Here is a 26,411-nt window from a genome sequence, read left to right as displayed (position 1 = left end):
GGTCTCCAGGATTCTAGCCTCTGTCGCGAATATATTTAAAATTTCTCTCAAGGATTTCGCATAATATCAGGGGAAGTATATCTTGATACGACACATAGCAATCTTCACCCCGAATAGCGTTTTCGCTTCGAGGGGGGGAAAGTGGCAAAAATAGAAGGGGGCTGTTATCAAGGTACCCTTCCTCCGTTACTAACTTGAGTATCTAGATGGTGCCATCGTCGCCGCCATGTTTCATTCCTTTAAGTGTAGCGCTACTAGCTCGGTGATTTTCCTGTTAGCTCTCGCGTTTACGCTTATCTCATTGGATTTATCATGCAATCTCCAGCCTCTTCTGCCTGGGAAAGTTGAGTATTTGATCTTTACATTGTATAAATTTTAGCTCTTGCCTCATTGTGAAAATAAGTTAAATTTAGTGGAAGAGCTGTTGCCTGAACCGGAGGTGTCATGGGCGCTGTCGTTCGTAACGCGTGAATTATTTAGTCAGCCAGAACAACTTTCCCAGTATAAATAGCATGAATAACTATAGTTATTCAGTCTTCATTGCTAGGAGTTAATTATATTATGCCGATTGTATTCGTTATAGTTTCGGCGATTTAGGTAACCGAACCTTGTTTACGCTAGGCTACCTAGCCTAGGCGCTTTAGTTTACTTTCAAGCATGATATATTAGACATTACTAGTGTTTTTAAATTTAAATGAAGCTATTTAGGCAATTTATACATGCAAGATACATTGATTGCATATAAATTTTCCACTTCTGAGATCGTATACGAGAGAGTTTCGGTGATTAAGGTAGTCGATTCTCACCCGCCACTAGGCTTGTAGTCTAGTGGCTTTAGTATACTTTCATACATGTTCCCCGGTTACCCTCGTGTATCGTTTTATCAATTCAGACGGAGATAGATATCTCCTAGAATTATTATATAAAGTGATGCTCGTCTCCAGTGGAGATTTAATGGTAATCCCTCCTTCCCTCTGAGTGTAGCCTTAGGCTACAACCCTAGTCGGTCATGCCTCGAGTTGTCATTTAGGTAGGACTAGGCTAGGGTTTTCTGTCCCTTCCCTTAGCCACAGATAGCAGGTTTTGGGTTTCGGTCCGAACCTCAGAGTATATAGGCTTGTGCCGGCAGCCGGCCGGCAGGGTGAATAGTCATTCCCCTGTCGGACTAAGCTGCTGGCATAGGAGGCTAGACCTCCCTAGGTCACACCTGAAGGGGTAGCATGATTTACCACCTTCTCCCTGAAGTCTAGTAGACTAGTCCTGTGCTCACAGACCCTAGGCTAAAGAATAGATATTCTTCTGCCGCCTAGGATGGCGCTGGCACTGGAACTCTATTTTTCTCTTGTTGAGAAACCCTAGGCTGGAGAATAGATACTCTCCTGTCGCCTAGGATGACGCCGTTACTGAAACAGAGTTTCCTAATGGTGAGGATGGACTGGCAACCTTGCCGGCTTCTTCCACACCTCATGCAGGACCCTTCCAACGCCCCCCCCCCCCCCCCAAACCCGCCCTTTGGTAATGGCATAGCTATCGCAACCCTTTGGCCGTTGTCCTATAATATCCCCGCTTGCCGGCAGGTTGTGGGGCCGGCCGGGGCTTCTGCTTGTAGTAGCTTAGTCACTCAGCTTTCCCTTATGGACGCAAGGCTCTGGGAAAGCTGTGCCAGCAGGAGATCCCTTTACTGTAGAGTGTTCTTCAGTCCTCTCTTGGACTGCCATTCACAGACATGTGGCCAGCAGAGACTGGCAATGGTTTGTGTGTGGGTGGAAGCCTGAATGATACATTCTCCCCTTCCATTTGAACCGTCATTTTGGAGGAAGGTAGTAAGACTGAGCTCTTACATCCTTATTTACTGTTGACACACATTCAATAAGGCACCCTTCACTCCTTGCTTTTTCTCTCTCTATCGGCTAGTGCTGCCGGATACTACCCTAGCCGACAGCTGCCGGCCGGGTTGATGCTGCCGGACACTACCCTAGCTGGCAAGGCGCCGGATGGACTAGTAAGCCGGCAGCCGGTAAGCCGCTGGCAGAACTAGCTTGGCCGGCAGGTGCCGGCCGGGTTGATGCTGCCGGTCACTGCCCTAGCCGGCAAGGCGCCAGCTGGATTAGTGCGCCGGAAGCCGGCGACCTACTGGCAGTTGGCGAACTGCCGGCCCCCACCCCAGCCGCCATGGACTGTACCCCAGTGCTAGCCTTGCCGGCAACATGCCGGCTAGAACTACAGAATATGACTATACAGTAGCCAGTATATTTGCAGTATAGATCATACTGCAAACAGAAAACTATAGTTTAAAGTATACAGTAGTTAATTTTCCAACATACCCTGTGTGTCCATGCACAGTCTATTGTTGAGACCATATTATATAAGGAAAGGAAGATTTATTTCCATATACTGATAGATGATCAGTTACAAATGACCCTCATTATTAAACCTTTGGGAAGTCAGTGTTAAGTTACACTTATCTATCCTTTCAGGTTAGAACTCTTCCATTGGGCTTCCTGAATAGGGAAACCCTAGGATTTAACTTTGTATGTATCTTTCCTAATTCTTTTCTAGCTTGTCTACCATAAGCTATATGCAATAAAAATGCAAAATAATAATAATATATATATATAGTTCATCAGGTGAGATGAACTACCATTTACTCATTTAGTTTTCCTCTCTTTACAGGAGGACCACCCTAAGTGCCTGTGAGTCTTCTGCAATGTCAGCAGCAAGGACTTCTGCGGCCATCTAGAGGGAAGGGCGCACTCTCTCTGTTCCTTCACCAAGGAACTCTCAAGTACTGGGACCCCAGGACTGCAAAGTATGCAAAGCCTTGGTTACTGAGGCTTTTGATGACCCCAAGACAGCGGAGTCAAGGGATGCAGCACGAACTAAGCTGCGCAGATGTGTTCGTGGCTTCCAGAAGAATGCCACAGGGCCTTACCTACTGAATGAATGGATGCAGGCCTATCTGTTCCCTGAGGCAACTGCTGATGCCGTTATACCACAGCCTCAACCTGAGATCCCTTGCGCCCAGATATCCGTAGATATGGACGTTTCGGACACGATGAAGAACATCTATATAGATGAGAGGATGTCAGAGGTGTCGGAAGACACCGAGAAGGACCTTGCGGAGGGTCAAGAAGAGGAGTCTACCTTGGCTCCTGAGACTGAAGAGGATGACGTCGAATCGGAGTCCATTTCGTCGGTTCCAACCCCAGAACCAGTGCCCTCTACGTCTTCTGCTCCTCCGTCTGACAAAATGGGAAAAGCCCTGGCTAGTCTCATGAAGATGATGGAGAGTCTTCGTAAGTAAAACGAAGAAAGGGACGCTGCATTGAGGAAAGAAATGCACCATCTCGCAGCGTCCCGTGGGTCTCGCAAAAGACTCAATGTAAAGGATCTTCCTTTGTGTTCCGAAGTAATCCCTTGGAGGCATGCAGAGTACATGCCAATTACAAACGGGAAAATCTTCCTTTCAGAGAAGCTGGGAGCCGTCCTCATTGAGGATGTCAACTCTTGGCCCAGCTTTGAGTCTTACCCAGACTGCTTCGTCCGTCTGAAGACGCAACCTGTGTCCAAGGAGTAGACAGAGCCGAAAGAGGTCATAGTTCTTGACCATGGGAAAGTTCAAGCTTTGATGGCAAGCAGTTTGAAAGACAGGGGCTTCACTAATTCTAAAGTGCAAGCCCTGAGTAAGATACACCCTTCTTTTCTTGCTCCAGCTAAACTGGCCTTTCCCTTTGCGGAAAAAGGGTTTAAGGCAGTTATGAAGGCAGTAGAAGCTGGGAAACCTTGCCCTACACTTGAGGAGTGTAGACCTTTATCCCTAGCTCTGCCTATGGACGACAAAGACTGGAAGGAAATACATCTTTCCTTCTCAGTTGGAAAGTTGGAGGAGGATATTGCTGGACGCCAGTTCAGCGAAAACCTCCTTAAGTTGTCTGACTTTCTCTTGCGCAGGGAGCAACAGACAAAGGAAAGGCTTGCTGCATCTCTGTCCCTCCAAATTACCTTGGAGGCAATGGCAAGTGATAATAGATTCCCAGACATGTTCATGGTCATGGGCAAATCACATTTGGCAACGCTGGTCAAGGACCTATATGGCTTTGTTAGGGCCAGAAGAGCATGTAGGGAGTTTGTGTTTGCTTCGGCTGTGGTAAAAGCATGAACCAAGGAAGCTGATATCGTCCAATATCTGGGAAAAAGACCTCTTCTCGAGTGAAGCGGTCAACGAAGTAGTCGACAAGGCTGCCACGGAGAACAGGAATCTTCTCCAAAAGTGGGGAAGTCTTCCCCGGAGGAGGGTCCCCAACCAAAGAGAAAGACGAAGAGACTAAGGTTGCCCTCTCGCCCTGTCGGACAACAACGACAACTTCCCACAGTTCCGCGGTGCCCCAGATGGTGGCACAACCTCAACCCACCTACCAGATGGTACCCCAGCACATGCTGACCCAGTCACAAGCCTTTACTCCTGTCTATGAGAGGCAGACCACTGCCTTTCGCCCTAAAGGTAGAGGGTCAAATAGAGGCTCCTCTAGACACCCCTCAAGAGGAATAGGGGGTAGGGGAGGACGCAGTCAAGGAGACAAGTCCTCGGGACAACCGAAGCAATGAGATGCTTCCGGTAGGAGGAAGACTCCGAAGCTTTCGGGATCGCTAGACCTTCAATCCCTGGGCCCACCGCCTAATAAAAAACGGACTAGGTTGGAGCTGGAAGACTGCTCCATCATCATTCCCTCAATTCTTCCAACACTCCATCCCCGTCCTGGAAGAATATACCCGAGAACTCTTGATCAAACGGGTGATACGGAGGGCCAAGTCCATCTAATTCCAAGGAAGGCTGTTTTGTGTTCCCTATAGGGACTCAGACAAACTCAGTCATTCTGGACTTGTCTCCACTCAACAAGTTCATAGAAAACTACAAGTTCAGGATGTTAACCCTTCAACACATAAGGACCATACTGCCAAAACGGGCGTACACAGTCTCCATAGACATGGCAGATGCCTATTGGCATATTCCAATCAATCGCTCACTCTCCTCCTGCCTAGGATTCAAGCTATAGAAGAAGAAAGTGTCCAGGTGGTAGCCTACCTGGATGATTGGCTAGTGTGGGCAGCATCGGAGACAGAATGCATGCAAGCATCCAAGAAAGTGATCCAGTTCCTGGAACATCTGGGATTCAAGATCAACGTCAAAAAGTCTCGACTATCTCCAGCTTAAGAGTTTCAATAGCTAGGAATACATTGGAACTTAAAGTCACACCGTTTCTCCATTCCACCATAGAAGAGAAGAGAGATAGCGGGATCTGTCAAGAGACTACTGAAATCCGACAGGATATCAAGACCCCAACAGGAGAGATTGGTGAGATCCCTTCAGTTTGCATCAGTGACAGACCCTGTGCTAAGAGCACAGCTAAAAGATGCGTCAGGAGTCTGGAGAAGATACGCATCAAACGCTCGAAAAGTTCTAAGAAGACGGATACCGACTCGACTACAATCACTTCTCAAGCCATGGTCGAAGGTCAAGAACCTGAAGAGGTCTGTGCCTTTACAACCACTTCTACCATCAGTCATCGTCCACACGGACGCATAAAAGGAAGGATAGGGAGGTCACTCTCACCAACGGAAAGTCCAATGGAAGAAATTGTCTCCTCGCCATTCAGTCCACATAAGACTGATTTTGGATAGCGAGGTGATAATGAGAGGTTTGAATCATCAAGGTTCGAGGTCACCCCAAATCAACCAAGTGATGTTGGCCATCTTCCGCTTGGTGAAGATGAAGAGATGGCACTTATCAGCAGTTCACCTTCAAGGGTTCCACAATGTGACGGCGGACGCTCTATCCAGGCTCTCGCCGATAGAGTCAGAATGGTTCCTAGACGCAGGATCATCCTCCTTCATCTTACGTCAAGTCCCAGGACTGCAGATCGACCTCTTCGCGACGAGCGACAACAAGAAACTACCTCGTTATATGGCCCCATACGAGGACCCGCTAGCGGAGGCGGTGGATGCCATGTCCCTCGACTGGAACGGATGGACCTGCATTTACCTGTTCCCTCCAACCAACCTCCCGTTGAAGGTCCTCAACAAGCTGAGATCCTTTCAGGGAACTGCAGCTCTAATGGCTCCTAAGTGGCCGACAAGCAATTTGGTCCCTCTAGTACTGGAACTGAACCTGAGGCTGGTCCCTCTACCAGACCCAGTACAGACTCAACAAGTACAGAAGTCGACTGTCTTTGCTTCATCACAGAAAACCCAAAACCTTCATCTTATGATTTTCTCTCCTTAGCAGTTAAGAAAAGGTTTGGGATCTCGAGAGACAGTATAGACTTCCTAGAAAAATATAAGTTTAAATCTACCAGAAGACAATATGAGTCGTCTTGGAAGAGGTGGGTTGATTTCGTCGAGGTAAGAAGACCATAAGAGATCTCAACAGATTTCTGTTTATCCTTCTTTATTCATCTTCATGGACAAGGTTTAGCAGCCAACACGATAACGTGTAAATCAGCCTTGACTAGATCTCTGCTTTACGCCTTTCAAGTAGACTTATCCAATAAAATCTTTAACAAGATCCCTAAGGCTTGTGCTAGACTTAGGCCTGCAGCACCTCCGAAGCCCATTTCATGGTCCTTGGATAAGGTCCTACAGTTTGCCTCAACAGTGAACAATGAGGATTGCTCTATGAAAGACTTAACCCAGAAAGTTATGTTCTTGTTTGCTCTAGCCTCGGGGGCCAGAGTTAGTGAAATAGTGGCCCTTTCTAGATATGAGGGCCATATTCATTTCACAGAAGCGGGAGAACTGAATCTCTTTCCTGACCCAACGTTTCTCGCCAAGAACGAGCTACCTACCAAAAGGTGGGGTCCCTGGAGAATCTACCCTCTGAAGAAAGATGTCTCACTGTGTCCAGTGGAGTGTCTAAAGGTCTTTCTTCGTAGAACTTCAGACTTCAGGGGAGGACAGCTCTTTAAAGGAGAAACCTCAGGGTCAAACTTATCCCTAAAACAACTAAGGGCGAAGATCACCTGTTTCATTCGCAGAGTGGATCCTAACAGTACACCCACAGGTCATGATCCTAGAAAAATTGCTTCATCAATGAACTTTTTCCAATACATGGATTTTGAGCGTCTTCGCTCATATACTGAATGGAAGTCATCCAGAGTATTTCTTAAGCACTACGCGAAGCAAGTGCAAGAGTATAAACGGTATGTGGTGGCAGCAGGTAGTGTGCTAAAGCCTGTTGCTTAGTGCTGCAAGGAACAGTGAATTGATTGGGACTGTTTAGAATCTGGTGTAGGTGATGAAACATAGATATAACACCTGTGCCGTGTGGTTTTACACAGTGTGAAGAGACAGTCATTCATAAAAATGCATATTAGAAAATTATTAAATTTTCAGTTTTGTGGCAATAATTATATATGTTCCCTTTCAGGTGAAAATAATCATTTCTGGTATTGTCTATTTTAAATATGTTTCTTTTGCATTCTTTAGCATTGTATTAACGCTATGTTATTGTTACGATCCTCGTGGGGATCGAACCAGGTTCTTTTGAATTGATTAATTAAATTTGGATAACTCGACCACAACCAGTTTTGAAAAAGGGAATATAGAAAGAAAACTCGCAAAAGAAAACATAATTTTATTTACAACTAGTCAAAGATCAATGTTTCTTGATTGAGTACTTAGGAAGCACTGAACTAAACAAAGAAAATCATCTGATTAAACTACACTCCAGCAAATAGGGGAACAGTCAAGAAAGTAGACAAATAATACTTAAAAGATGGTACTCTTCACAGCAGCTCTTGACGGTTGACTGGAACATAGATATTTTAGGTCCGGGCGTTTCATGGTTGGTAATAATGATAGGGGTCAACTCGTTCTGACATCTCGGACAAGTTGTAAGGCTGGTCACGTCTGCATTCTGGCCCTTAAGTTCTATCTCTTTCCCTGTGCTTGTTCTCCCTCGTTCTCTCTCTCGTCCTCTCTCTCTCTCTCTCTCTCTCTCTCTCTCTCTCTCTCTCTCGTTCTACTTTTTCGTACTCCCCCTTCTCTCGTTCTCGTTGAAGTTTATATACCCCTGTATGGGAGGGGTTAACAATGGACAATTACATATAAGGAAATTTTCTCCTTTCTTCATCCTCATTGGTTTTCCTTAAAACCACGCCTCTTTGATCGCACCTTCCCGAATGCTCTGCTGGTGTAATCATGATACATATGGCGCTATAATTGAAGCGAGACATGTGTTTACCTTCCGTTAATGTATATTCTTCGGCGACAACACTGCTCTCCTTGTCCTATGGGTCCTTCCATAACGTTGGCTTCTCGAATTGCTACAAACAGACGATCGTTATGCCCAAGGTCTGCTGATCTAGGCACATCTAATAAATATCTTGACCTCAATTAACGGCAGTGACAGTTTCCAGTAAACGCTAGCGGAACATCCTCTCTCTGCTTCTTCAGAGTAGAAAATTTACATGTTTTAACATTCTTTTCTATATTATCCTATCTACCCATGAAACGTCCCACTAAAAGGAAAAAAAAGGAAAATCTACTGATTTTATCTTTTTTTTAAAGGAAATTATCAAGGGAGAAAAACACTTATCCCTAAACTGAGAAACAATTACTTCATTACCCTTGCATCACGTAACTAAACCAAAACACTCTTACTTGTCGATAGAAAAAAAAAAAAAAAAAAGAGAACAAACGTCCATATCATTTTGAAAAATCTCTAGAACGACTTTCGGCTATTACATTATTCTTCCCCCTTATATGAACTATCTTTAAATCGTAATCTTGTAATTCTAAACTCCAACACATGATAAGTTTATTCTTATTCTTAAACCTATCTATGTAAACTAATGGATTGTGATCAGTATACACAGTTAAAACATGACCACTACGTACATAAATCTCAAAAAGTTGTAAAGTTGATAATAAACTAAACAATTCCTTTTTAATAGTTGAATAATTCTGCTGTGCTTTATTTAACTTCTTTGAATAATAAGCTACTGGGTGCTTAGTCCCATCCACTTCTTGCAGCAGAACTCCTCCTATGCCAATATCATTTGCATATATCGCTAAATTAAAATCCTTGCTAAAATCAGGCAACATTTGTACGGGCTCGTGAATCATTATGGCCTTTAACTTATTGGAATCTTCGATACATTCATTATCAAATACAAAACTTTGTACTTTCTTGAAAAGATTAGTTATTGAAGCACTTATTTCTGAAAAATTAGGAACAAATCGGCGGAAATATGTAATCATTCTGATGAATCTCATTGCCTGTTTTTTACTAGTAGGAATTGGGAAGTTGATAATAGCCTCTATGTTCCCATATTTTGGACAAATCTTACCTAGACCTACTTTATGACCCAATATGTGATCAAGGTTTTTTCGAATTTACATTTCTTCAGAGTTAAAACAAGTTTTGCTTTCTAAAGGACTGCTAATACTTTACCTAAAATGCGTAATAGTTGCTCCCACGTCTCTGAAAATACTACAAGATCATCCAAATAAACGACACAGTTATCAATTCCATTTAAAACTCTATTCATTAACCTTTGGAAAGTACTCGCTGCATTTCGTAGACCAAAAGCCATAACTTTGGGTTCATAACTACCGAAAGGTGTTATGAAAGCAGATATTTTCTGTGCTCGACTACTTAAAGGTACTTGCCAATAACCTTTGGCCAAATCAAGTTTAGAAATAAACTTGCCATTCCCTATTTTATCTAAACAATCTTCTATCCTGGGGAGGGGAAAATTACTTTGTCTCGTAACACTATTCACTTTTCTAAAATCAATACACAACCAATCTGATCCATCTTCCTTCTAAACAAGAACTAATGGAGACCACCAGTCACTTTCACTAGGAACAATCAAACCATTGTCTAGCATATACTTAATTTCCTGTCGGACTGAGTTTGCCTTTTCTGGGCTCAGACGATAAAGACTTTGTCTAATGGGTTTTGTGTACTGTAGCTCAATATCGTGTTCTAAAAGATTAGTCAAACCCAATTTATCGCTAACAGTTTCTGGATAATTTGAAAACATATTGAATATTTCCCTGGTTTTTTCTTCCTCTAAGCTAGAATTAAACAACTTGAAATTATTAAGAACATCAGAGTTCTTCTCAAAAGTAATCTCTCTCTGCGACACGGTTACAACTGGCACTGGACGTTCATTATATTTCTTTAACAAGTTGATGTGCAACCACTTAGCTCTACGCCTACCCATATTAATTAAATAATTTAAATTTCCCCTTTTATCTATGATAGGAAATGGACCTTCGAACTTATAAGATAATGAGGGACCTTCTTTCTGGACTAATACTAAGACTTTATCACCCACATGGAAAATTCTGTCTTTAGCTTTAAGATCGTACTTCCTTTTAGTTTCCCCTTGACGGTTGCTCTCATTTTCTTTTGCCAACTGCCAGGCTTTTCTTAAATCCTCTTTGTGATTTTCGATATTCTGTATGTAATCCTTTCTACCTTCTTCTCGCATTAACTTACACTTTAAAATTTATAAAGGTCCTTTGACGGTGTGACCGAACAACAAATCAAAAGGACTAAATTCCGTTGTGTCATTAGGAGCTAATCGTAAAGCCAACGAGACAAAAGGTAACTTCTCTTCCCAATCATGTTCGAAATCATTACAGAACTTCCTTGAGCAACTTTTCAACGTTTGATGAAAACGTTCAACAATTCCTTGTGATTCAGGGTGGTACGGGGTGGAAGTTACAACTTTAATTCCTAACTCTTTCATTTTATCTTTAAAATACTTTGATACAAAATTGCTACCATTATCACTCTGTATAACGCAGGGGAGACCAAATTTAGAAAAATAGTTCAGCAAGCGTTCAACTACAGTTTTTGCATTGCAATTTCTTACTGGGATGGCTTCTGGATATCGTGTTAGTCTATCAATGATTGTTAATAGATAGATATTCCCTCCCTTACTATCAATTACGACATTCTCAAAAGGTTCTCCTACCGATAGAATATTACATAACAGAGCCCTGGGAATTACTTGATTAGGTTTGCCAGCCATTTGACATTCGTGACAACTTGAAACATATCTCTTCACATCATTTTTCATTTAAGGCCAAAAGTACGTTTTACTTATACACTTGAATGTTTTGTTTACTCCTAAATGTCCTTGTTCGTCATGTGCTAATTTCAAAATTGATTCACGAAGTTTCCAAGGAGTTACTAATTGCTCTATGACCTCCTCTTTGCTACCTGTATTAGGACAAACATAGCGACACAAAAGTTTGTCTCTTAGACTAAATGTTTCCTTATAAACATTTTCAGTTTCATCATCCAATTCACACTCAAAAATTCGAGTTAGTGTTTCATTTTGCCTCTGCATCTTAACTGGTTCATCCTTATTCAATATGCTAGTTTCTGAAACACTACAGCTGCTATTACTTGGCCCCATTTCATTGTCTATCTGTACATCACTTCTTTCAACAGCTACATCATCATCTCTGCTCACATTATCAACATTTATAGAGACGGTTTCCTCAGCTACACCAAAGCTAAGCTCATCATCACCGCCTCTATTACCTACGTTCGAATCCTTGAACAACCTATGACCTTAGTCAATATCTGTATCTAATCCTGACCTAGTTACTATCATTTCAGTAATTTGAGCTTCAATTAAGATAAGATTCACACACTTGGAGGTAGTTAAATCGTTGCCAACAATAATGTCAACGCCGTCTACGGGCAAAGTATCCACGACTGCTAGTTTTACATCTCCTGACACTAACTGACTTTCCAATTTCATCTTTAACAAAGGACAAACTACACAAGTGTTTGGAAACCCCCCTAGCATAACTTTTTCTTTCATGCTGATTATTACATTCCTTGGTACACTCTCTTAACGAATGATACGGCCGCTCCTGTGTCCCTAAGCAAAACTACTTCCCTTGAATCACCTCCTTTAAGAGAAGAAACTAAACCTTCAGACAAAAATTCACCATAATGTTTCCTAGTTTCTTTCAAGAGACTATTCCTTCCGGAAGAAAAACTATTAACTAGTGACACAGATTTCTTCACATTCGTACTTTCTACTGTGCAATTCCTGGCTATATGCCCTTTCTTATTACAATTGTAACAAGTGACCTCTGAATTACTGACTGCCCATTGGCTCCTACAGTACCGAGAAATATGACCTTCCTTCCCACATGTGTAACAATAATAATAATCCCTCTTCCTATTATCGTTATTGTTAGAACTACCTTTACTATGTTGTGCCTTACTTAACAAAAGATCGTTTTCCTTTTTACTGCCACTTAAACCATATGTGAGACTGTACTCATCTGCCAATCTTGTAGCATCGGCAAAAGATGTTTCACGCCTATCTTCTATATATAGTTTGATGTCTGGGGATATGTTATCTTTGAAACTTTCTAACAAAACTATGTTCTTGAGATCTTCAAAATTATCGACTTCAGCGGAAGTCAACCAATCACAAAACGATCTTTTTAACTTCTTTCCATACTCTACAAAAGTACTAGTATCATCTGTTTCAAGCTTCTAAACTTCTTACGGTACGCCTCTGGTACCAATCTGTATGCACTAAGTACGGTTTCTTTCACAGTATCATAATCTTCACTTTCATCCTCAGACAAACAACTATACACAGAATGTGCTTTACCACTTAAAACTGATTCTAAATACAAAGTCCACTGTTTTTTGGGAGAACCTACTCTGTTCATTAACTTTTCAAAAGACATAAAATATTTCGTAACATCTTCCTCATAAAATTTCGATATAAGTTTGAGCACAGCACTCATATCTAAACTATCAGTGTCACTATTTAAAGATGAATTATTCCCTGATTTGCCACCTGACCGTCTGTTATGAAGAGTTTGTCCTAAACGAGCCATTTCTAACTCATGCTTATGCTGTGTTTCATTTTCTTCTCGCTTCCTTTCATTTTCTTCTCTTTTAGCTGCTCTTTCGTCTCTCTCAAACACTTCCTGTTCTCTCTCAAGAACATAATCACGGAGATCATCGCCATCTAGACCAAGAAGTTTACCTGAATCTATCAAATCTCTTGTAATTGCACTCATTCTGCTTCTTTCTATATTCTCCCTGTCTTCAATTGGTTATGTTGTCAAAAATCCTGCAAGGTCGCCAACTGTTACGATCCTCGTGGGGATCGAACCAGGTTCTTTTGAATTGATTAATTAAATTAGGATAACTCGACCACAACCAGTATTGAAAAAGGGAATATAGAAAGAAAACTCGCAAAAGAAAACATAATTTTATTTACAACTAGTCAAAGATCAATGTTTCTTGATTGAGTACTTAGGAAGCACTGAACTAAACAAAGAAAATCATCTGATTAAACTACACTCTAGCAAATAGGGGAACAGTCAAGAAAGTAGACAAATAATACTTAAAAGATGGTACGCTTCACAGCAGCTCTTGGTGGTTGACAGGAACTTAGATATTTTAGGTCCGGACGTTTCGTGGTTGGTAATAATGACAGGGGTCAACTCGTTCTGACATCTCGGACAAGTTGTCGTAAGGCTGATCACGTCTGCATTCTGGCCTTTAAGTTCTCTCTCTTTCCCTGTGCTTGTTCTCCCTCGTTCTCTCTCTCATCCTCTCTCTCTCTCTCTCTCTCTCTCTCTCTCGTTCTACTTTTTCGTACTCCCCCTTCTCTCGTTCTCGTTGAAGTTTATATACCCCTATATGGGAGGGGTTAACTATGGACAATTCCATAAAAGGAAATTTTTTCCTTTCTTTATCCTCATTGGTTTTCCTTAAAACCACGCCTCTTTGATCGCACCTTCCCGAATGCTCTGCTGGTGTAATCATGATACATATGGCGCTATAATTGAAGCGAGACATGTGTTTACCTTCCGTTAATGTATATTCTTCGGCGACAACACTGCTCTCCTTGTCCTATGGGTCCTTCCATAACGTTGGCTTCTCGAATTGCTACAAACAGACGATCGTTATGCCCAAGGTCTGCTGATCTAGGCACATCTAATAAATATCTTGACCTCAATTAACGGCAGTGACAGTTTCCAGTAAACACTAGCGGAACATCCTCTCTCTGCTTCTTCAGAGTAGAAAATTTACATGTTTTAACATTCTTTTCTATATTATCCTATCTACCCATGAAACGTCCCACTAAAAGGAAAAAAAAAGGAAAATCTACTGATTTTATCTTTTTTTTAAACGAAATTATCAAGGGAGAAAAACACTTATCCCTAAACTGAGAAACAATTACTTCATTACCCTTGCATCTCGTAACTAAACCAAAACACACTCTTACTTGTCGATAGAAAAAAAAAAAAAGAGAACAAACGTCCATATCATTCTGAAAAATCTCTAGAACGACTTTCGGCTATTACTTTATTCTTTCCCTTTATAAGAACTATCTTTAAATCGTAATCTTGTAATTCTAAACTCCAACGCATGATACGTTTATTCTTATTCTTAAACCTATCTATGTAAACTAATGGATTGTGATCAGTATACACAGTTAAAACATGACCACTACGTACATAAATCTCAAAAAGTTGTAAAGTTGATACTAAACTAAACAATTCCTTCTCAATAGTTGAATAATTCTGCTGTGCTTTATTTAACTTCTTTGAATAATAAGCTACTGGGTGCTTAGTCCCGTTCACTTCTTGCAGCAGAACTCCTCCTATGCCAATATCACTTGCATATATCGCTAAATTAAATTCTTTGCTAAAATCAGGCAACATTAGTACGGGATCGTGAATCATTATGGCCTTTAACTTATTGGAAGTATCGATACATTCATTATCAAATACAAAACTTTGTACTTTCTTGAAAAGATTAGTTATTGAAGCACTTATTTCTGAAAAATTAAGAACAAATCGGCGGAAATATGAAATCATTCTGATGAATCTCATTGCCTGTTTTTACTGGTAGGGATTGGGAAGTTGATGATAGCCTCTATGTTTCCATCTTTTGGACAAATCTTTCCTAGACCCACTTTATGACCCAAATATGTAATCGAGGTTTTTTCGAATTCACATTTCTTCAGATTTAAAACAAGTTTTGCTTTCTCAAGGACTGCTAATACTTTAGCTAAAATGCGTAATTGTTGCTCCCACGTATCTGAAAATACTACAAGATCATCCAAATAAACGACACAGTTATCAATTCCATTTAAAACTCTATTCATTAACCTTTGGAAAGTACTCGCTGCATTTCGTAGACCAAAAGCCATAACTTTGGGTTCATAACTACCGAAAGGTGTTATGAAAGCAGATATTTTCTGTGCTCGACTACTTAAAGGTACTTGCCAATAACCTTTGGAATAAACTTGCCATTCCCTATTTTATCTAAACAATCTTCTATCCTGGGGAGGGGAAAATTACTTTGTCTCGTAACACTATTCACTTTTCTAAAATCAATACACAACCAATCTGATCCATCTTCCTTCTTAACAAGAACTAATGGAGAACACCAATCACTTTCACTAGGAACGATCAAACCATTGTCTAGTATATACTTAATTTCCTGTCGGACTGAGTTTGCCTTTTCTGGGCTTAGACGATAAAGACTTTGTCTAATGGGTTTTGTGTACTGTAGCTCAATATCGTGTTCTAAAAGATTAGTCAAACCCAATTTATCGCTAACAGTTTCTGGATAATTTGAAAACATATTGAATAATTCCCTGGTTTTTTCTTCCTCTAAGCTAGAATTAAACAACTTGAAATTATTAAGAACATCAGAGTTCTTCTCAAAAGTAATCTCTCTCTGCGACACGGTTACAACTGGCACTGGACGTTCATTATATTTCTTTAGCAAGTTGATGTGCAACCACTTAGCTCTACGCCTACCCATATTAATTAAGTAATTTAAATTTCCCCTTTTATCTATGATAGGAAATGGACCTTCGAACTTATAAGATAATGAGGGACCTTCTTTCTGGACTAATACTAAGACTTTATCACCCACATGGAAAATTCTGTCTTTAGCTTTAAGATCGTACTTCCTTTTAGTTTCCCCTTGACGGTTGCTCTCATTTTCTTTTGCCAACTGCCAGGCTTTTCTTAAATCCTCTTTGTGATTTTCGATATTCTGTATGTAATCCTTTCTACCTTCTTCTCGCATTAACTTACACTTTAAAATTTCTGAAGGTCCTTTGACGGTGTGACCGAACAACAAATCAAAAGGACTAAATTCCGTTGTGTCATTAGGAGCTAATCGTAAAGCCAACAAGACAAAAGGTAACTTTTCTTCCCAATCATGTTTGAAATTATTACAGAACTTCCTTAAGCAACTTTTCAACGTTTGATGAAAACGTTCAACAATTCCTTGTGATTCAGGGTGGTACGGGGTGGAAGTTACAACTTTAATTCCTAACTCTTTCATTCTATCTTTGAAATACTTTGATACAAAATTGCTACCATTATCACTCTGTATAACGCAGGGGAGACCAAATTTAGAAAAATAGTTCAGCAAGCGTTCAACTACAGTTTTTGCATTGCAATTTCTTACTGGGATGGCTTCTGGATATCGTGTTAGTCTATCAGTGATTGTTAATAGATAGATATTCCCTCCCTTACTTCTGGGCAAAGGACCTACTATATCAATTACGACATTCTCAAAAGGTTCTCCTACCGATAGAATATTACATAACGGAGCCCTGGGAATTACTTGATTAGGTTTGCCAGCCATTTGACATTCGTGACAACTTAAAACATATCTCTTAACATCATTTTTCCACGACTGCTAGTTTTACATCTCCTGACACTAACTGACTTTCCAATTTCATCTTTAACAAAGGACAAACTACACAAGTGTTTGGAAACCCACCTAGCATAACTTTTTCTTTCATGCTGATTATTACATTCCTTGGTACACTCTCTTAACGAGTGATACGGCTGCTCCTGTGTCCCTAAGCAAAACTACTTCCCTTGAATCACCTCCTTTAAGAGAAGAAACTAAACCTTCAGACAAAAATTCACCATAATGTTTCCTAGTTTCTTTCAAGAGACTATTCCTTCCTGAAGAAAAATTATTAACTAAAGACACAGATTTCTTCACATTCGTACTTTCTACTGTGCAATTCCTGGCTATATGCCCTTTCTTATTACAATTGTAACAAGTGACCTCTGAATTACTGACTGCCCATTGGCTCCTACAGTACCGAGAAATATGACCTTCCTTCCCACATGTGTAACAATAATAATAATCCCTCTTCCTATTATCGTTATTGTTAGAACTACCTTTACTATGTTGTGCCTTACTTGACAAAAGATTGTTTTCCTTTTTACTGCTACTTAAACCATATGTGAGACTGTACTCATCTGCCAATCTTGTAGCATCGGCAAAAGATGTTTCACGCCTATCTTCTATATATAGTTTGATGTCTGGGGATATGTTATCTTTGAAACTTTCTAACAAAACTATGTTCTTGAGATCTTCAAAATTATCGACTTCAGCGGAAGTCAACCAATCACAAAACGATCTTTTTAACTTCTTTCCATACTCTACAAAAGTACTAGTATCATCTGTTTCAAGCTTCTAAACTTCTTACGGTACGCCTCTGGTACCAATCTGTATGCACTAAGTACGGTTTCTTTCACAGTATCATAATCTTCACTTTCATCCTCAGACAAACAACTATACACAGAATGTGCTTTACCACTTAAAACTGATTCTAAATACAAAGTCCACTGTTTTTTGGGAGAACCTACTCTGTTCATTAACTTTTCAAAAGACATAAAATATTTCGTAACATCTTCCTCATAAAATTTCGATATAAGTTTGAGCACTGCAATCATATCTAAACTATCAGTGTCACTATTTAAAGATGAATTATTCCCTGATTTGCTACCTAACCGTCTATTGTGAAGAGTTTGTCCTAAACGAGCCATTTCTAACTCATGCTTATGCTGTCTTTCATTTTCTTCTCGCTTCCTTTCATTTTCTTCTCTTTCAGCTGCTCTTTCGTCTCTCTCAAACACTTTCTGTTCTCTCTTAAGAACATAATCACGGAGACCATCGCCATCTAGACCAAGAAGTTTACCTGAATCTATCAAATTTCTTGTAATTGTAATTATTCTGCTTCTTTCTATATTCTCCCTGTCTTCAATTGGTTATGTCGTCAAAAATCCTGGCAAGGTTGCCAACTGTTACGGTCCTCGTGGGGATCGAACCAGGTTCTTTTGAATTGATTAATTAAATTAGGATAACTCGACCCCAACCAGTTTTGAAAAAGAAAGATAAAAGTCAATGACAATTCTTCTGTACTTATACAGGTATAAGTACAGAAGAATTGTCATTAATGTATCAAAAATATATATGGCTTATTTGAATATGAAAAACACGTCTAAATGTGCAAATTTTATCATTAATTGAATGCCAAGTAACAAACTACTAATTAGCTACGATGGTGAAGATCGGTTGATTTCAATTCTAAGTACAAAACACCTGAATTCGACAGGTATAAGTACAGAAGAATTGTCATTGACTTTTATCTTTCTTCGTGGCCAAGTGGTTTAGTCACTGTCTATACAAGCTTGCCGACCAGGGTTCGATTCCCGGCCGGACCCAAGCTCTTGTCTTTGTGTGATTTCGCCTGGGGCTCTGATCCCGAGGTCGTTAAGAGAATCCAGACATTAATGTATCAAAAATATATATGGCTTATTTGAATATGAAAAACACGTCTAAATGTGCAAAATTTATCATATATATATATATATATATATATATATATATATATATATATATATATATATATATATATATATATATATATATATATATATATATATATAGATTAGTTGTCTCGGTATTCTTCTCGATAATATTTCCTCTACTTTCATGAATATAACAGGAACAAATATAGACATTAACAGCAAGTTCATCAGATTATTATTATTATTATTATTATTATTATTATTAGTAATAATAATAATAATAATAATATCCATACTATCGTCACAATATCAATAGTTATCTCTGCTGCCAACGAAGTTAGGAGTAGGTTAAACTTTAAGCCATGTTTGTCCGTTTGTCCTTCTTTTTGCTTTTGTGAACATCTTCTTGGCCACAAGTTTACTTATAGTAAAACTTTCAGGGATTAACTGTTATGTTGAGACGTGGAAGTGACTCAATTTTTAAAATCCTAGGTCAAAGGTCAAGGTCAAGGCCGACAAAAAGGTTGACCGAATTAACCGTAACCTTAACAACAAGTTCCCACGTGGTTGACACTCAGACTTCAAATACACCTACGGTCTAAATTGATTCTGGGAAAGGTATGCTGTTTTTGAGAAATAACTACCATGGCGGAGGTCTGCACTCTCATTGTGCTCTTCATGTTGCAAATGTCTTTGCCTACGGATGTATATGTGTTAGTCGATTACCTAGCACCTGTACAACCAAAACACAGTATAACATTCCATAGATGCTGTTAGTAATGCTGAACATTTTGAGTTAGCGTTGGTTGAAGACCGTGGTACTCTACCTAATTTCGCTCAATCAGCTTGATATCTCCCTGCCCTCATTCGTAACCACTTTTTTTTTTTTTTTTTTTTTTAGTGAAAAACAATTCTGTAGATTTGCCGTCATTTTTTCAGCTACTCGACCAAATTTATAGATAGTAAAGTCTAGATCTCCTCGTTTAATTGCCTTCGAGGATGAAGTTTGGAATAAATAATGTTTTCACCTCTGTTTTTCCAATTGTCCGTTTGTCTGTTTATTTGTTTATGACCAACTCCCTGGACACAATTTTACTCATATATCAGTGAAACTTTCAGGGATTAGTTGGTATATTGAGACATGGAGGTAATTCAATTTTGAGTCCAAGGTCCAAAGTCAAGGTTAAGGTCGAGCAAAAGGTCGACCGAGTGTACCTTAACCCCAAGTTCCCAAATGGCTGTCACAGAGACTTCAGATATGCCTACGGTCTAAATTAATTCTGGGAAAGGCGAGCTGGTTTCCAGAAATAAGCTGCCGTGGCAGAGGTCTGCACTTTTATGTGTCCTCCAGATTCTTAACCGTGACTCCTATCACCTTCCTGTGGGCCCTTCCAAGGTCTCAAAATGATATGGGGAAACTGGAATATGGACGATATTGATTTTCCTTCCTTCTCCGTCCCACCTTTTTATTTCCCACATTTCTGAATCGCAAAAAACCCATCTATGAACGGATGCACAGACGGTAAACCAAACAACAGTAGTACCATATTCCCCACACGTGGCTTGATTTCCAAACATAACATCGTGTGAACTAACTCCCCACCTTCCTGTTTCTCGCTTTCAAATATAAGAAAAAAAATTAAAATCAAGACTAAAATATATAGAAAATCCTTGGAAATTTACATTATACTATGCTGATCCATTTTCTTTGTCTTGCGTTGCCAAGACCCAGCGCCGTATTGAATTTTCAAAAACGGATCCAAAAGCTTATGATAGTCTCACTTGTTAAGAATAGGCAAGGAACATAGGAAATGCTGGTAGAAAATAAAAATCACTCCTGGTAATCATCATTTTCCCTCATATTCTTTTGTGTATTATTTTTTTATTTTTTTTTTATTTTTTTTTCTTTTTTCTTATAAACGCCCTGCAGCTGCCAGTGCTATAGCTTCTCCACTGAAGAAACATCTCTCCAAGTTCGGAAGAACCCTTCTTCCTGTCCCTTCTTTCCCCACACCTCTGCACTCCTTTCCAAGTTATTTATTCCATATTCTTCTCCATATTACTATTCGACCGAAGAGAACGTAAAGAATATGGAAATGATAGGCGAAGAGGGGAGATATAGAATCTGAGAGTGATGATTACTATTTTAGTTCAGTGGGTGGCCATGGTGATTTTCGCTGATAAGAGCTTGCTTTCTTTTACTCTCATTCCTGGGGAGATCAGATTTTTTTAGATGAAGATTTACCGAAGCACCTCTATGACGCCTGGCCCTTTTCGTCGAGGGATTCTAAGATTTTCGGCCGACTTAGATTACCGCAAAACCGGTTTTTTGTAGGTACATGGTTTGTATACCGAGAAACATTTTAGAGCGTGTACCTTAAAGGAGATCGACTTCTTTTATATTATGTTACGTAATTGATACCAGGAAGGTTAAAGGGTATGAAAAGAAAAAAAAAATTCTAACAATAATATTAAGATGACAAAAACATATCCATCAATTCAGGTGATCACCTTAGATAGCATTTGTAGAAACACAACAACACAATTATTGGCTACGCAAGATAAGGAGTAAACATAGTAGTAATCACATTGAGATATATTTCTGAATAAAATAATCTCACGAGAGAGAGAGAGAGAGAGAGAGAGAGAGAGCGAGAGAGAGAGAGAGAGAGAGAGAGAGAGAGAGAGAGAGAGAGAGAGAGAGAATGATTTACAGTGAAGGCCAGTGAAAATTGACAGTCACGGGCTTCTAATGCAACAAGTATTTTGTGCTTTCAATGCACTCACGTGGATGGCAAGTACATCCAATATGGAAATCAAACAAAATTGATATTATGTAACCTTCCATTATTGCAATATGGAAAAAGACCGCCAACTGGAATGAGAAATACATCAGTATTTCCAGACTATTTCAATTACTTTTAATAGATGTTTAATTTTTTCTTTGAATATTATAGTTGGTGATGATAACATGCAAATAGACATAAAATGCTTAAATGAAAGAAAAATGATACTTTTGGAACGCAAGAGAAAAAAAAGAAATGAATTATTCTAAATCCCTAAGTTTCATTAGCCATCCTATTATAGAAAAAAAAAAACTTTAATTATGCGGAAATAATAACAGAGAACGATAATTAGACTGTTAGAAAAAAATACTCAAATATTTGGAATAAAAACGAAAATACAAATACAAATTGATTGTGTATTTTTCCTTAATACTTTGAAGCCGATCATTATCATCAGTAATACTTTATTATCAAACCCAATATAGGATAGTAACATTATTCATACAAAAATAAGAAGAGAGAATGTGTTACTTACTGCAAACAATAACGAAGGTGCTACACAACATCGAAATCTTCCTCCTCATTGTCATCATCATTTACATAGATTTTAGTGTTTGCATAGTTATTTCCATAACCAGGACATTCACGGTGAACTGTACACTCTTTTTAGAACAGCTACATGAAATACGCATGTGGACTTTACAGCTACATTTGATGTTTGTTAGTAGTTTCGGAAGAGCTGATTGCAAATCTGTCATTATTGGATCAATGAACCGTTCTACTATGAGTATGAGCCCTATCCGTTATATTTGAAAGCTAAAGCCCTGGCTGGTAAACCAGGATGTCATAATCCCGAGGGTAGCCAAATGGGGGAATAAAATAAACAAATTATATGATAAGTAACGAATAATGAATATTATATAATCTTAACCGTTTCGTGCGTTTGGAGGGTCCAATGACACAACGAGGTATACTGTAATGCTCTTGCCTGGGTAGAAAAGCAGCGCTCTCGCGTAGACTTTTGAGCGCTACGGCAAGTCGAAACTATAACAGATAATTATTAGCTTCTGGTTTGGTGCTTCATGTTTAAGGGTTATTAAAGTTTTTCCTGATGCAAGCATAATTTCCTTGCGATGCTCAAAAATATTAAAAAATACGAGAGTAACGTGCATTTTTGGTGACAAAAAAAAAAAAAAGTATTTGGTGAAAATAATGTAAAATATGGATACCGTGTAGAAATGGTTGGTAGGTTCAATTATTATGCCTGACAAATTTACCAATTTAAAATAAATAGTTGTTCCTTCTGGCTTAAAATTCCCGTTCTGAAAAAGTAATTAGAACATAATTACATAATTCATCAATATCTTGTTAATAAAAGCAGAAGTACTTAGCATAACCAATTACCGCAAAGTAAGGCAACATTATTTGTTGCTTAAAAATGTGGATTCCAATTTCCCAACCGCTCAGCTCTAATAAATATCTAGACTATTGCTGTCTTGTCCATGATGATCAACCATAATTTAGCTGTGTATGAATTTCTGGCTGATGACTTTAGATTTGCAGATATATGAATGAAACATTGCTAGATAGCCAGATGCCCGTTCAGCGTAAACTACCGGTTTCGCGTATTTCTCTAAATATCTTCTCTATCATTTTCCACATATCTTTGTTCTACTTAACTTCTCTTAGGCGATCCTTTTGAAGAGTAGTTTCATTACTAGAGATTTCATGATGTTCATATGGTTCGATTGTTAGCATCCCATCATCGGGGAACACAGAAAATGCAAATAACCCATGCTTCACTTGATGGTATCTGATTATCAATTGAGATAAGAACTGCATATTGATGATTAAAATGCTGGTCTTTAGTGTCAAAAACCTCATTAGTAATCAGGCCTTCAGTTTCACTCATAATATCTTATCATCATCCTTAAATTCTAGTTCCTCTTGAACACACCCATTACCTTCCAACACTAGAATATGAAGAGCCGTGTCAGTGAAGAAAATAACATAATACACTTGCACACATCCATCTTCCACCTTCTTTGGGAGATATCTCTCTGCATAAGTTGTTCGTCATATTTCCTCAAAACTTGTCTCTTCCTCTAGTTTTCCCATGGTTTAAAGGCCGCCACGAATGACAGAGGAAAGAGACAGTGACGATGCCCTAGCCAGCAGGACAATACCCTAGAAACTGACCATATATACATATGATCAGCGTCCAAGACCCCTCTCCACCTAAGCTAGGATCATGGAGGGCCAGGCAATATCTTAGAACTTCGGACTCCCCTAAAACCTCCATCTTTAACTCCCAAAGAACGCTAAGGTGACAGACACTACAAGAAACTATCGAGCTTCCACAGGTCACCCCAACTAAAAAAAACATCATGAGCTGAGGAAAGCCTCCAGCTGAAACATAAAGAGCTTTGAATTCATCTTAATGATTGTTTTATCATTATGCTTTTCTGATATAATGGTAGATCAAAAGTTGAAGAAGTGCAACACATTCCTAACTGTTCAACTTGACTGGTTACAAGTTTCCTAGTACTGTAAATTGCATCATTGTTATTGGGATCCTTTGGATAATTGGACAATACTCAACTGATATATATTGCTGGTCTGGGGACTTAATCCAAAAATCCTTGCCAATTTAGTGCTTTATCACATAGGGGAGCAGATTAGAACCGAAGAGTTCTGGATAACTAGGGAATAAACAGGCTAATTGATATAAAAATAGGAAAATGTATGTTTGATGTGTGGCACCATCTATTAGAACATGTGGTTTTTGATACCTGCAACATGAATATTTTGTCTTGTAACTGAGATTATCTAGGGAGTGTCAACAATGACGTGCATTTTTTCACACAACTTCCTGATCAGAATAAATGTACTGAGTAGAATTTCTTTGCTGATTCATCTAAGGTCAAAGTTACAGCATTAGCCAGACCACTGACTTCAACTTTAAGAATTCTTGTTTATAAATGTAGTAACAAAAGTCACTTCAAATGACGAATACTGTAATTTCCATAAATCTGTCAAACTGTGCAGACTGCATAACTTCCTATGAATCCAACCATGCCTATAATTTCAAGAAGTTGGGCTAAAGCTGCTGTCAGGTCCTAACAGAAAGGTGAGGGGAATGTAATTATCTTTATTCAAACAACAAAACAAGATTATATATAAACGGTTGAGGACAACAATGGCACTAAATTCCAGCAATATAAAGCATGCCATGGTAAGTTTAAACAGGTTTTTCTACTATCAGTGTATGAGTTTGTATGAAACATAAGTGTTACATGGCTCTCCTAAAAAAATAGGTCACCCTGCCTTAGAGAGGCGAACTGTATACATGTCATCTTACAGGCGATACATAGGTTTTAGGTGATCAAAGAAGACAGAGTATTCTTTGCCAAAAATATTGATTAAGAAATCATTCAGTTTGCAATAGATAACAAGGAAAGGGCCCATGTAAGGGAGAGTCAGAAGTGTCTTGCAAGTGTCAGTGCACCGGTGTACACAAAAACATGTGTTGTGGTGTTTAAATCTTTTGATATATGTTGCTTCACTGGGGACTTGTAAGTCTGGAAATAGGGAGTGAATTTCCCCACAACGTGAATTAGGCACTGGAGAGTATCAGAGGAGGCTGCAGGTGGGAAAAAATTTGCAGGGATAATCAACAATTAACCCTACACCATTTCAGATGTCAAGACACCCAGGGAGTCCTAAGGAGTGGTCTGTAATCCTAGAAGGACCCAGGGGAGCCGAGTAAACAACTTGGAGTCATTGCACTAGGCCATCAACGCTGTTTTGAGGGTACAATGAAAACGTTTCGTTGGCTGCAGGGTTGTGGGCAGTTGTCTTTATGAAGGGCGATGCCCGGGAGATTTACTAATGTTGTACACAATTGAGAAGTGAAAGTGTTTTCCCTGTCAGAAGTAATATGTTCAGGGATACCAAATCTCACTATCCACCTTTAAAGTAAGGCGGATGTTGAAGTTTATATGGGGATGGGTTTAGCCCAATGATGGTAAAAAAGAAACAATGTCCTTGTGATGTGGGTAAGGCACCAACTACATTGATATGTAGGCAAAACGGTGCTCCGGTTGAGAAAAGGTGCTCACTCGTGAATCTGTGTGTAAATATACTTTACAAGTTTTCATGAAATACAGACGAGAACCCAATCCTTAGTGTCCTTAGTAACTCTGTGCCAAATGAAATTCATCTTCAGTAGCTATGCAGTAGATTAGCACGAGAGATGTGATACACGATGTATTAAATCAAACAGCTGTGAATTAATGGTGAATGGTGAGAGAGAGAGAGAGAGAGAGAGAGAGAGAGAGAGAGAGAGAGAGAGAGAGAGAGAGAGAGATTAACAAAGCAATAGCGTTACAGTGCATGAGTATGTATGAAATGCATGGGTGTTACAAAAGCCTAGTTATTCTCTTTATTCAGATTTCTTGCATTAATCTTAGTCCTTTCTTTTATATGTAAAAGGTTCCTTCTACCGCAGTCACATTTTACTTCTACAGCACAAAGGTCACCTCCCAATTCAGGTCTGGCGTTCACTTTCTTTGCTTTAAAATAATCCCTGTTCATAAACATTCCGTGGATCTTTTTTTCAACACTCACCATCTGAATGTGTCTGGTTTTACTGAACACTTCATAATTTCTTCTGCACATATCAAACAATGGATTTTGTAATCATAGAGCTTTTTCTCAACAAAATTCAGAATATGCTCACTATGACCTTATTTCTTCTCGGTAAACAATGTTTTTAGGACCATCATGTGTACAAAGACTAAGGTTTTTATTTAATCTTTCAATAACCTCTTCATCTTAGAGCTGACCAGCTACCTCACTTAGTTTGCCAGTTACTTTACTTCGCTGCTCTTTGTCAATCCCATCGGCCACTTCGCCACAAATAATTCAGTTTTTGTAATTGGTCAGCTGGTAAACATCCAGCTTGTCATATCCCTC

General features: G+C 39.3%; 1 protein-coding gene across 1 annotated transcript; it reads left to right on the top strand.

The window, feature by feature from the left end:
* The first annotated feature begins 5,689 nt into the window (after positions 1-5,689).
* LOC137622308 (uncharacterized) lies at positions 5,690-7,370 on the top strand. Its single transcript, XM_068352911.1, has 3 exons — positions 5,690-5,761; positions 5,918-6,208; positions 7,335-7,370. The coding sequence occupies exons 1-3, from the start codon at positions 5,690-5,692 to the stop codon at positions 7,368-7,370; spliced, it is 399 nt and encodes a 132-aa protein (XP_068209012.1).
* Positions 7,371-26,411: the final 19,041 nt, after the last annotated feature.

Source organism: Palaemon carinicauda, chromosome 1, assembly GCF_036898095.1.
Source record: "Palaemon carinicauda isolate YSFRI2023 chromosome 1, ASM3689809v2, whole genome shotgun sequence".
Classification (NCBI taxonomy): Eukaryota; Metazoa; Arthropoda; class Malacostraca; order Decapoda; family Palaemonidae; genus Palaemon; species Palaemon carinicauda.
Note: the sequence above shows the minus strand (reverse complement) of the source record. Positions and strands in the feature narration are given on the sequence as shown.